We start from the raw sequence: 12,530 nt of genomic DNA on the forward strand, positions 1-12,530 counted from the left end.
TATTTTATTTTATTTTTACCCTTTGATTGAAGTGTAATGTTTTGATTATCTGTTTTAGTTAGGTTATTAGTTGGTTTAGAAATGTAAATATAAATTATTATTTTATTTTATTTTTACCCTTTGATTGAAGTGTAATGTTTTGATTATCTGTTTTTACAATTTTGTATTGTATATTTTTTTAACAGGTTTTACATATAGCAAACTTCTGTGTTTGTTTTGGTATTATTTAAAAGTTTTAGGTTTCTTGTTTTGGGGATTGTCCTTTTTTTACCACTGCTTCTTTCTTATTATATTTACCAAGTTTTAAAGGCAAACAGAAGTAATGTATGCTCTGGCTGTGTTGTCAGGGTTGCATTCCAGAAAGGGAGCACCGACCGCAAGCTGAATTATATGAGTGAAAGTGTGAGAGTGCGGGCGACTGTGTGCTTTTTCAAGCCTCGCTGTAAAGCCACGCTGTGCCAGAAATCTTTCAGAAGGGTGTAACTTGGATATGTGACTAATTCTTTCCAGATGTTCAAAATTACCATCGCAAAAATATTTTTAATCTAGCAAGTCTGGTGGGGGTTAATGGAATCACATAGATTGTGTATTTTTAGTCATTATGCAAACAAATCTTGAAAACCTGTGCTATACAAAAAGTTGTGCTTCGCAAAGTAAATACAATTTTTTTTTCAAAGAGGGTCTGCTTTGAGGTTCTTCACCATTTTTTTTGTCATCCAGACCTGGGAATCTGGAACAAAAGAACAAAAGGGGTGGCCAAGGGAGAGAGAGAACGGCTTTCCAAAGCTGTTGTTAGAGAAATGGCTGTGGCCGAAGTGTGAGGAATGTCTAAAATGAGGCCCCCGTGTTCAGAACCGATGAGAGGATGGAGATTTGGCACTGGATCACTCGGGAGGACAAAGAGATTAGCAGAGCCATAACAGCCCACTAGCTTCTCTACCTCGCCTTTTCTCTTTCATCCCTCGTCCTTCCATCCCTTTTTTAGTCAAGCTTATCTGCCAGCCGTCGTCACTGAGTGCTTTTGACCATCCGTTACTTGAGGCTGTCTGTGGAATGCCATAGCCCGACCCCTCCTCCCCTCCTCCTGCATCATTCCGCCCCATTGGGACGCATTTATCCGTTGGCTCAGGCCTGGCTGAAGCAGAGCTGCCCCTGAGCGGGCCGCACTCAGACTCGAGGCTTCAGCAGCTTTCGCTCACTTATTGTGTCCCCTCCGACCAATTATCCTCCTCCATTTAACTTCCGCTCCATCATCTGGAGGAGATCTGTGTGCCTTCTTTTCAGTTATTTGGTTTTTTTCGATTGTCTGATTTATTTGCTCAATTTTCCACAAGTGCAGTGCAGTGAAATGAAAGCCAGTTCCTGCTCGCTGTCGCATCCTGGCATGGCAGGTGTGACTCTCGGTCATGAAGATGGATGCAGAAAAGTTGATGGGAAACTGGTGTGACCCAAGGTTATACAAACGCTCTTGGCAGAGGGATTAATTGTGTAAGATCTTACAGATGATTGCTGTCGTGAGGTCTGAAATCCTGTTAGCCAGAGCGTGATGCATTACTGACTGTGAGGCTGTGGCCCAGGTGATGCATGGCAACTATAATGAACAAAGTGGAGGTGAGAAACTAATCTTCTCTGTTTCATTCTGACCTTCTCCGAAGGGATATTAAGTTAGTTGATGGTGACTCGCACACTGTGCAAACGGTTATGAAACTATTAATGAATCTAAACAAAATTTGTGACGTTTTTTGTTCAGTGGGATGCTAGCTTACTATGAATGGATACTGTGCAGGGTACATTGTGTATACACTTTTTTTCCTTTTTTTAAATAGTTGGTAAAACATTAGTGAAACAGGGAAAGATTCATTAAAGACAAACAAATCTAAAGGCAGTGATGCACTTTACAACTTTTTGCCTGATTTGTCAGATGAGTCTGCTCAGATTTCGCGGAAAATTGTGTAGTGTATGATGGGCACATACAGTAGTATGATTTCAACCAGTCAGAGCATATTAGACATGTTTGATATTTGATACTTCACAAAATGTATTAATTTGTCATGTGTCTCCTATCAACAAAATGTTTGGTCTTGCTTGAGTTTTGATGTGCTCAGAATTACTTGAAAGTCTGGTTTTGTTTGATGGCCAGTTTTACTCAACAATTTACAAAGACAGCAAGTATGTGATGTTTTAAAGGGGTCACAAACTGCCTTTTTTTATTAATTTGTACTGTCCTCTGAGGTCGAATTACAACAAAAACCATACTTTCTATTTTCTGTCCGGTTTTGACCACCCTCATGGCAGATTCTAGACTCTGAAGTAAACACCCTCTGATATGATTGGCTAACACTTGTCTATGTTTGACAGCCTACATCCTCCATAGATGCTGTTGTGAATTATGTTGAAAATGCATAAGTACTCAGTTCTTACTGACATGGTCTGGATCTTAATAAAAAATAAAGTTCACTCACTTTTTCCTAACATTGGGATGAGAAGGAAGGCAATGCAAAGACTGTGTTTTTCCTGTTTTTTTTTTTTCCTCTGAGCCATCTTATGTCACCTGTGTTTGCTTATCTTGTTTGCACTACATGCATGAATCGGTGGGTGGGGCTTAACAGGCAGAGATGTACCCCTGCAGAGGTGTCCAGTTGTGCTCCTGGAGGGCCAACTTCCTGCAGATTTTAGCTCCATCACACATTTGCCTAAAAGTTTCTAGTGAATCTAAAGACCTTGGTTAGCTGGTTCAGCTGCTTCATTAGCGTTAGCTCTGCCAGCTCACATGAGTCAAGCTTGCATCAGCTGATTCTCAGCTTAGCACATCTACTTATAGGAATACGATGCCAATCGTGGCATTCCTATATAAGCTCTAGTCAGTATTATTCAGCAGCTTTTCCACTTGCTCAGGAGCAAATTACCCTCCTTCATCCCCAACTCCTCCTTTCGCCACAGTCAGGACTTGGCTTTCTGAGATTCCTTGCTGAATAAGACTCCTTTTTCTTGAATAATGTGATACATAATGTAGTACATTAATGTTATCTGCCTTTTTCTGTTCTTTTTACCCTGGGTGGGTGGGGTTATAGTTGCTGCTCTCCCTGCTCATTCTTGACAGGCTGCATGGATGGGCAGGGAGTTTTTGCCCAGAACAGAACCCCCAACAGAACCACCAAACCAAACTTTATGCTAAGTGGCAATCATTTTTAGGACACTGGTCCTGACAGAAGTACAGTTTTTGTTAAAAAAGATTTATCTTAATGTGTGCATCTAGAAAACTTACATAGTGTACTCAACAGGCATAATAAATACTGCAGCTGTATTAAGAGTTGTATGAGATTCTAATCTCCAATCCTAATTTTCACTCTTTATATTTCTAGATTATGCATCAAAGGTAAAAAAACAAAACAATTACACCCTTAGAGAAATTGGAAAGGCATTGGTTAGTTGTTGTGAGGTGTGGAGAACACAAATGCTTCAGACGGGTGGTCTTTTTATCCAGTGTGGATCAGGGACAGGCCTGATAGTAGACTAAATCCACTATTCAGAAGCTTTTTAATTGCCAATCGTTTTTCTAATTTGACTATCTGCTCTCTTTGCTCCGGCCCATGTTATCTTCTTCAGCTCTGTCTCAATTTGCCATTGTGGAAGACTGATGTTTATCTCACACACCTCCGCGTCACTCCTAGCCAGAAAAAAAAGAGATGAAATTAAAACCCACCTGGTATTTCTTTTGCGTAAGAAACCATGCTGTGCAATTACCAAACCCTCAATTATGTGCAGCTTCGACACAAGAGGTTTTGAAACCTGATATAATGCTCATGAAAAGGGCCTCTGTATTTTTTCCTGTGCAGAAACCCAGTGAACTGGAGTCTTGGTTTTTCTATAGCATGTTTCCTTAACAAAGTCCTTGTTAACAATCGGTTTTTGGCATGTTGCTAAGGAACACCCGATTCTCCCACAGCTTTAAATCTGTTCTCAGTGCTCAGAGACTCTCACGTTGAAGCGTTTACTACATGCATAACTACCATAAGAAGGAAGTGTAAAGAAACCTGGGATTAATGTATTAGACATGCTCCAGATGTTTATAATTATTGTCAGTCTACTGTTTTTCTCCAGAAGAAAGGAATTATAAGTGTTCCTTTCTCTCTAAAAATAGAACGCATTAAAAAGAGGCTCATTTTCTAAAGCCCGTTGGGTTGCCCAGAAACTCCTCTCTCAGTTATGCAAGACACGCTATGCACGCACACACACAAAAACACACAGATGCAATGGTGGGTTCAGGAGTTCACCTGTGTAGTTGTCATGGAGGCAAAGCTGCTATCTGTGGCAGCAGATTTCCCCCATGCGGTGCGGATCATCCGTGATAAAGACGCTACTGAATGATGCTCGGTTTGGTGTCAAAATCCCCAGCCTGCCTTTTTGGCCTATATCTCTGTCCCCTGACTGAGGAGACTTTTTATGGGTTTTTGCCCTATCATTTAAGGGGAATTTTCACTGGAAAAGCAAACATCATGGATGGCTGCATTGTGAACATTAAACCTTTACATCCTGAAAGGTATTGGTGTAATGGTCAGCTGTCTATTCATTTTTGCTTTTGTATATTTCTATAAGGGTTCCTGTTTGGGTAGGTGGCAGTACTGTGCTGATCATAAGGTTCAAATGTAAGGAACTTTTATAGTAGTAAAGAAAAAGCCTATCAGTGCTTTAAAGGATTTCTAAGAGATTGCCAGTTAATGGTAAACAATAAATAAGTAATCAGTATGTGGATCTTGTTTTTCAGCAAGAATATCTGAATGTCCTCAAAACAAGGTCGTCTTACTTTAGAAGCAAGATTGCGTATGAGTGACTAAATTTCAAATAATATATCTTGAAGTATCACAAAGTATTTTCACTCTTAATTGCCTTAAACTCTGTTCTTCTGCGCTTCTGAACTCTGTAGCTCCTTCAAAGTGATCATTGGGCTCTCTGAAGCTGTTCCCAAGGGTATCCTCTTCGTTTTGTGGGACGACCTTTTCTAGACAGTGCCTGGAGGTTTGATGTAGCCTCTGTATCGTGATAATTTAACCAATAATGTCCCCAGAGAGATATTTTCTTTGCCTTTTTCTTTATTTTTTGAATGTTTATCTTCAACAATTTTGGAATTTGTTTTAGTTTTCAAAGCTTTTTCTGAAAAAAGAAAAGAAAAGTATCCCTTAATGTTAATATTAATGTTTTACAGATAGCTGACAATTCCAAGAATATTGTTAAGAATTCCTGAGTTTAAAAGATATCACTGAGAACTATTTTTCAGTGTTTGTAATTGCGTACAAAGAAAAGATTAACACTATATTTTGCTCCTTCAGGCTGACAATAAATTGCAATGAATTGCAACCAACTTATGTGTGGAACCGAAACCCTGCTTCGATTCTTATTAACATAATGTCATTAGAAACAGATACTTTCAGTCTTCATTTGTCATGTTATGCCATGATTCCCATATAAAAATCCATGCTGAAAAGAGGCATATTTATCTGTGCTTTCACAGGGGTGCTAATAGGCTCTTTAAAAGTCTCTCATTACTTTCTCATATTGAATTCTGCTCAAGTCTGCTTCTGGGCTGTCAGAAAGTTAATCAAAGCTTTGTTTCTGTGCGGTACGCCTGCATAATCCATGTGGCACTCAGCTATTAGGAGTGAGCCACTTCAGATGAGATGGTTTTTTTTATCCTCATCAATCATCGGTTTCAATCGATTCATGTACTGACAGTCCTGTCTTAGGCCAATTAATGGAACAATTAAAATGTAATCACTCCAGAAGGAAGAAAAAGTTTCTTTTGACTTTAGTTTCTCTTAGAAGAATATAGTTCTGAGGTTGGACAGGCAGCCGCTCGAACTGCCAGCGCAGAGAAATGATACTGACACATGAAAGGCTAGAAGTCAATGATTAGCAAGACAGGCTATGGATCAATTTGGCCCAGGCGCAGACTTTGAAGCCTTCCGCTATGCTAATCAATGAAAAACTGCCTGCTCGTTAATGCATTCAAAGATGGATGGAAGACAAATGGCTACCTCTGGCATCATCCCTCAGCGGCCCTCCTGTGGCCTCTGCCAACACACACACAAGTTCTCCCCAGACTGATTCTAGTGTTTGCTGTTGTTTCTTTGTTTTATTTGTAGTGTTTCTACAGTTGCCTCAACCACTTTGCTTCATAATTTCATTAACAAGCGCTATAGCTTCAGGAAGCATTTAATCTTTGATTATTTGTATGTTGGTTTTTTACCATCTTGCCTGATGACATGACGTCTCAAGAGCTTCATTTATTCTTCAACCAACATATTGAACCCTCTTATTTATACCCTTTCACTTTGATACGGACATCTCTGAAATGTGTGTCATATTGATTTGGTTCAGCGAGTTGATTCTGGAACAAATGTTGCTACTGTCAGACTGATTCATCATTAACTCTGAAATTCATGAGTATTCTTCAATGATTCATTATAAAAGGCAGCTTCTGAGCACATTCACTATACTGCATTGAGTGCCTGCTCAAGTCATTCCTTTGCTATGTGCACTCTTATGAGTAGAAAGGATTAGCGATATTAAAATATTCCCTCATCTATTATTAAAAGCTCTAAAAAGGTTTTCCTGAACACCCAGCTAATCCCACAGCTGTGACCTCTGACCTTGAACCACCACCCTCTGCTTTGTCCCACAGGAGCAGAGCCCCAGTAACCAGACATCCCTGGCCATGATGCAGGAGCCCCAGGAGGTTGTGGAGGAGACTGTAACCATAGAGGAAGACCCCGGCACACCCACCTCTCATGTTTCTGTGGTTACTTCAGATGATGGGACTACACGCCGCACAGAGACTAAGGTACTCCTGCTTACATCGGCTACGTTTTCATATGTCTTTTGTTTGACTTTATTAGATATGCAAATGCACACAAGTGCTCATTCATGCTCACAGCATCTCATGCTGATGTTCTTTAATGAGGTACTACAAAGAAATAGAAAAACTCCTAAGAGATTAGCTGTTTTATATTTACCTAAAGGCTTAAGAAATAGGCTTAATGTCAGATGTTACTGAATATATTCATGCATTGCATAAGATTTTAAATTATAGAGAGAGATGTTTCGATGTGGTTTACAGTAGTCAGAGGGTTCTAGAACAAGCTGGTGTTTAATTTCACCCAATCAGCTCTTTAGTGATCAGACAGAGGGATTAACATGGCAGACTAGTGCCTCTTTACCAGTAACAAGGCTTAGCTGTATTGAACCTGAGAGAGTTTGCAAAAACATACAACAAAACGCGTGAAAAAGTAAAAAGTACAGCTAAAAAGTAAAAAAATGTTGCTCCTAATATTCTAAAGAGAAACATTCTCAGTAATAGTAAAAGCTCTGTTTAGATCGATTCATGTTGTAGTTTTGTAAGCCACATGGTCTTGATTTGCCTTTGCTTTTGTTTTGTTGTTTGTAAAAGGACAATGTGACTAATATGAAGGTGAGTTCAACTCTTTCCCTCACATACGCTTTCTCACACACCTCTTGTCAGTCACCATTATTTGTGCCCATTGAAGCTCAGCAATGCACAGCATCTCAGCGCTAGTCTGAAATCACCGCATAAAGCTTCATTTGGCAGAGCGGTCACCTCTTAACGCCCTTTACCGCTGCAGTCCTGCTCGTGACTTTACATACCCCTTGCAGATTCTGCCAAATGTTTATCATTTATAAATAAATAAAAAATTGAGAGATCATACAAATTGCATTTAAAAGAAATACTGCCCTGATGATCGTGACAGTGATGATAACATAAACGGACAGCTATTTTGCCATATTGTAAGAAAGGAGTGCTAACAGCTTCTCGTTGCTATGGAAACAATGAAACTAAATTTTGAATCTACCTCCATTAAACCAAGCCCCCACCCTATTGTTTTTTTTTCACCAATGTATTTCACAATTTAGAAGAAAAGATCTGTCACTACTTTGATTACATTACAGCTATAAATATGTTTCTGAGGCTATACCAAAAAAAAAAAAAAGACTTGTGATCACTTATTTTTCAAAACATCTTACACATTCTGCAAAGGGCGTGTAAATTTATGAGAAAGGGATTATGTAAAGAGTAAAATACATACAAAATCAGTGTGCACATGAAACCAAGTAGCTGTATGCATGCACAACTATTAGCATTAACTAATGTTCACGTAGAAACAGCTCTGTCCTACAGTGTAACACAACTGACAGTTGATGCAAAGTGGGAGGAAGTGAAGGGTAAAGTATGGTCTTACTGCTGCACTGTTTCTCACCATTACACCACTCACACACTGCCAAACCTGTGAAACGCACCAAGGAATAACATCACAGAGTGTGAGGGGCATGTGTGTACAGATTTGTAGGTCCTTTTGTCACATGTTGTTGTATTTGGGCTGATATTGGGGTTGCGGAGACAAGCTTATAGTCACGTAAATACATCAGCTCCAGCTGCAGAGCTCTGGATGTATTTGAAGTACCTTTACATTCACAGTCAGCATCAATGTACTTCCTAAAGAAACCGCTGCATTTCATTACATCTAATGATCTTGATCAAATTCAGATGAGCTGTAGAGATAGCCAAGAAAATATTACAGCTGCAATGCTTATTTACTGATAGAAATTGAATTGTATGAAAAACAGATATTGATGAATTAATTTGCTTCAATCAGTCACTACAAAAGTTACTTAAAATCGTGTCTAATAAAATTAGTAGCCAACTAAAATATAAATTTTTGAGCATTTCTTTAGTTGAAAAGTTAAACAGCTTATGTGTAGAAGCCTTGGATGTTTCTTTCTCTGCTTCTGTGTTTTCTCCTCTTGAAAACCGTCCAGCTTTCTCCTGCTATTAAATGATTTCTATTAAAATGTTCTATTAAATCCTGGAATTACTCTTTTGTGAGGGACAAAATGAGACAATAAAAACAATATTTTGTCTCAAAGGCATTCTTATGTTTTCTTGCTTAGGCCAGATAATTCACATCAAAAATTAATTCTCTGGCCCAGTTTGTGTTTTGGAGTGTTCTGGACTCATTAACAAGGCTTCAAGGGAAAATTTCTTTAACTGTTTCCCTTTCATTTTTGTTATAAGACTTGACGTTTCCATATCGCTGTATACTTCTCTAACTCATGCCTCCTGAACTAACATACTTTCACTGTAGGTGACCAAGGTGGTTAAAACCATCACACGCCGAACCTTCAAGCCAGTGATCCTGACACAGTCCAAACCATCTACTCCCGCACCTCCATCTACACCAACACCATCAGAAACAAAACCTGTAAAGAGTGCTTCTGGTTGCTGTGTCTCTGCCTCCTATCTTTCATCTCACTAAGTGTGTCTGTAACTCACAGCTGGTGTGGCAGCGCTCTGTAAAACTAAATTCCAGGGAGATCATAAAACCTATATAGAACTGTAAAATCTGTCCATGACGCCTGCATGCACCTTTTAACGGGCGAACATTAGTAAACACAGCCATGTCTGCAGATAGATACCTTTCATTAGTGCAACAGTAGCCTTGGTGGTTAAGCTCAGTCTAAATATAAGCCTCAGTGTACTTCTATCTTTTTTTAATCTTTAAACTCGACCATGTTTCACACACAATTTCAGTAATCCATTTAAAGCAACTTATTGTATATATACTGTATATACATATATACACACACACACACAGTATATATGTGTATACTGTAAATATGCATTTTTACAGGGAAATTTGATTTAAAAAATGTTCATCTAAATACACACACATACATACATACATATATATATATATATATATATATATATATATATATATATATATATATATATATACACACACACACACATTTTTAAATTAACATTTATTTAATGCAAGTTCTCAGGCATTTATCAAGAAAAATCAAATAAAGATTATAAGGAGAACCCAATTCAAAATTCATTGTTGAAGCATGATTTCTGCATCTCACTTTGGTGTCTGTTTTAACATGTTAACTTCATGTGTGGGTGTTAAGGGGTGTTCACACTGACAGCGACTTGAAGAAACGGAGCAATTTAGTCATTTATTTTGAGTTGCCAGTTTGAGGCAGCATGAGCAACAGAGACAGTTGGCGATGCAACAAGGAAGCAACACTGACAACAACCAGTAGGAGTGCAGACAGTTCACCTTACAGCTGCACATGTAATTCACCTCATAAATACAGTTGGATACTGCAATCGAGTGTAAATGTCTACTTCCAAACAACTGTATAGCAGTTTGTTGATGTCTCCCAGTTAAATTGCCAACAGTGAGATCGCTGCTTTGATCTTAATGTTTGTTCAAATTAACTGCAGCTCCCCAAAAAGCTGCATACTCCATTAGTTAAACCCATACTGAGGTCTGTAACAGTGAAATAGCTGTGACTGTGGTTACAGATCTTCCCTCCCTTTAGACATAGGCACTTCCTTTGTGATGTTACGCACTGACAACTGGCCATGTGGCTTGTAAGGGTTCACATACAAATTCACGCAATCGTGGTTCATCTCCAATGATGATTAATTTTTATCAAGCTCATTAATTTCCAAGATAAATTTACAGCCATGGACAAAATAGCCAATTAATTGCTTTGCGGAATTCACTGAGCAGCATATTGGTTTCTGTATCAGCATTGAACCTTCAGGAGCAGCAGCACTCCATCCTCTTGACAGGCAGACATTTTGTAGAATAAGGGACTGGATTAGCACTCAGAGGGGAATAGTGATTTATTTAAGTTGAGTCATAAAGACGTCAGCGCCCTGTGATAGACACAGAGCATCACTCAGGTCCATGTAGTCTGGTGGCAGTTCTTATGTTGATTGATTTACTGTTGTCATGTACACTGTTCTCTCTTAGTATGGGGTAATGGTTTACTTAAAGATTCCTCTAAAGGGTGTGTTAAAAGAATTTGATGAATGCATCCTTGCTGAATAAAATAATTTCTAAAAATAAAAAAATAAAAAAATCTAAAATTACATCTGGACTGTATTTAATGTTGACAAGTCTTGTAAAAACAATATAGCATGTGAAAAGTTTTCTATAGCTAGATATGACATTAGTCCCTTAATTTAAGTAGTAAAGAACGTTTGTTGCTGCTAGGGTTTTTGTGAGTTTTTGTGATGAGAAACTTTGTAACAACTTCAACCAAGAGCGCACAAGCCTTATATTTTCAGTTCTGGCAGTATCGTTACTGATGAACACAAAGCCTTTTAAAAGACTGGAAAAGATCTCCAGTCATTTCACTGTTACTCAGCCAGCTCACAGTGTGACATCCACTTCCCTGCTGATGTTAGACCACTAAGTCAGTGTGCTGCATTTCACTCATAAATGCCTGTGGTTGTTTTGGCTGCTATGATTTGAGCAATCTGACATAACAGCTGCATTTTGAATGGTCCTCATATCACATATAGGCCATGCACAAGGCATAAAAGACATGAAATGGCTCACTCTAGTTCTGCATAAAAAGCACAAACTTTCACTTCAGGAATTACGACTTGAAATTCTGCTAACTCTATTGCTTTTTCCATCATCGTAGGTCACTAAGATGGTCAAAACAGTGACAACACGGACGGTTCGACAGGTGCCGCTGGGTCCCGATGGCCTTCCTCTTCCAGAGGGCTCGTCTCCACTGGGAAGCTACACTGACTCCATTGATCGGCGCTACATGAAAAACGGCGAGCGCTTCATCACACCCCAGGCCACTTCTACCCTGACACGCTCATACAACAATTACAGCGACTCCTACAATGACACTCCAGACAGTCAGTTTCGCCATTACGCTCTTCACGATGGATATGGAGACGTCCCCGACAACTATGGAAGTCTGTCTCGTGGAGTCAATTACAGGCCTTATCGGCCCTACATGCCCACTGGTGGATACCGGCCGGAGAACAGCTACACTCTCCCTATCCGCAAGGATGACTATGGCCATGTGGCCCAGCCTCAAGTCCCAATGGGAAGTAGCACTGTGGATCTCAATCGTTCTCAGCCTGAGCGCTTTCAACCCGAACCCTACGGCCTGGAAGACGACCGCCGCAGTCTAGGCCCAGATGATGAAGAGCCGTATGACCTAGAGCCCGATTATTCCACGGCTAACCGCCGCACACTGCCCGGACGTACCATTCGAGAGCCATTGCGCGACGGCCCCCGTGTGAGGTAAGAATCGTGCGGTTGTTTTGTTTTGTTTTTTTGCTTGTGCTGCTGTGGGTTAGCTCTCTCTTTTGTCCATAATTGTAAGCAGCTTTGATGTGATTGCCTTTTGAAGAGATTCAAAGCTCCAGCTCCTGAGAAGCACATAGATGCAGGTTCTCCTTTCATATAATGGAAGGTTATTTCTCAGCAGAACTAGCTTTCAGTATCCAATGTAATTATTAACTATTACATTAAAAAAACTAAATCTGCAGCTATATTTAATGATTAATAATATTAATTTATTATAAATAAAGACAATGTTATTTTATTATTCTGTTTGCTACCAGTAATTGCTTGAATAGGTTACATTAGACAAAATTATCAAAATCTTTATTCATAATTCTGAGACTG

General features: G+C 39.3%; 1 protein-coding gene across 22 annotated transcripts in view; it reads left to right on the forward strand.

Annotated features, from left to right (window-relative positions):
- Positions 1–12,530, forward strand: part of arvcfb (ARVCF delta catenin family member b) — a 183,376-nt gene that overhangs the window by 116,752 nt on the left and 54,094 nt on the right. For 13 of the 22 annotated variants that reach the window (XM_052555784.1, XM_052555783.1, XM_052555789.1 and 10 more), the window contains 4 exons: positions 6,680–6,838; positions 7,445–7,465; positions 9,156–9,272; positions 11,524–12,143. In XM_052555784.1, the coding sequence (XP_052411744.1) occupies positions 6,680–6,838; positions 7,445–7,465; positions 9,156–9,272; positions 11,524–12,143 (917 nt within the window). Of the gene's footprint in view, positions 1–1,581; positions 1,612–6,679; positions 6,839–7,444; positions 7,466–9,155; positions 9,273–11,523; positions 12,144–12,530 lie in introns of those variants that run through there. The other 9 variants (XM_052555795.1, XM_052555804.1, XM_052555797.1 and 6 more) reach the window with 3 other exon arrangements.

The sequence above is a fragment of the Carassius gibelio genome, chromosome B5 (genome assembly GCF_023724105.1).
Source record: "Carassius gibelio isolate Cgi1373 ecotype wild population from Czech Republic chromosome B5, carGib1.2-hapl.c, whole genome shotgun sequence".
Taxonomy (NCBI): domain Eukaryota; kingdom Metazoa; phylum Chordata; class Actinopteri; order Cypriniformes; family Cyprinidae; genus Carassius; species Carassius gibelio.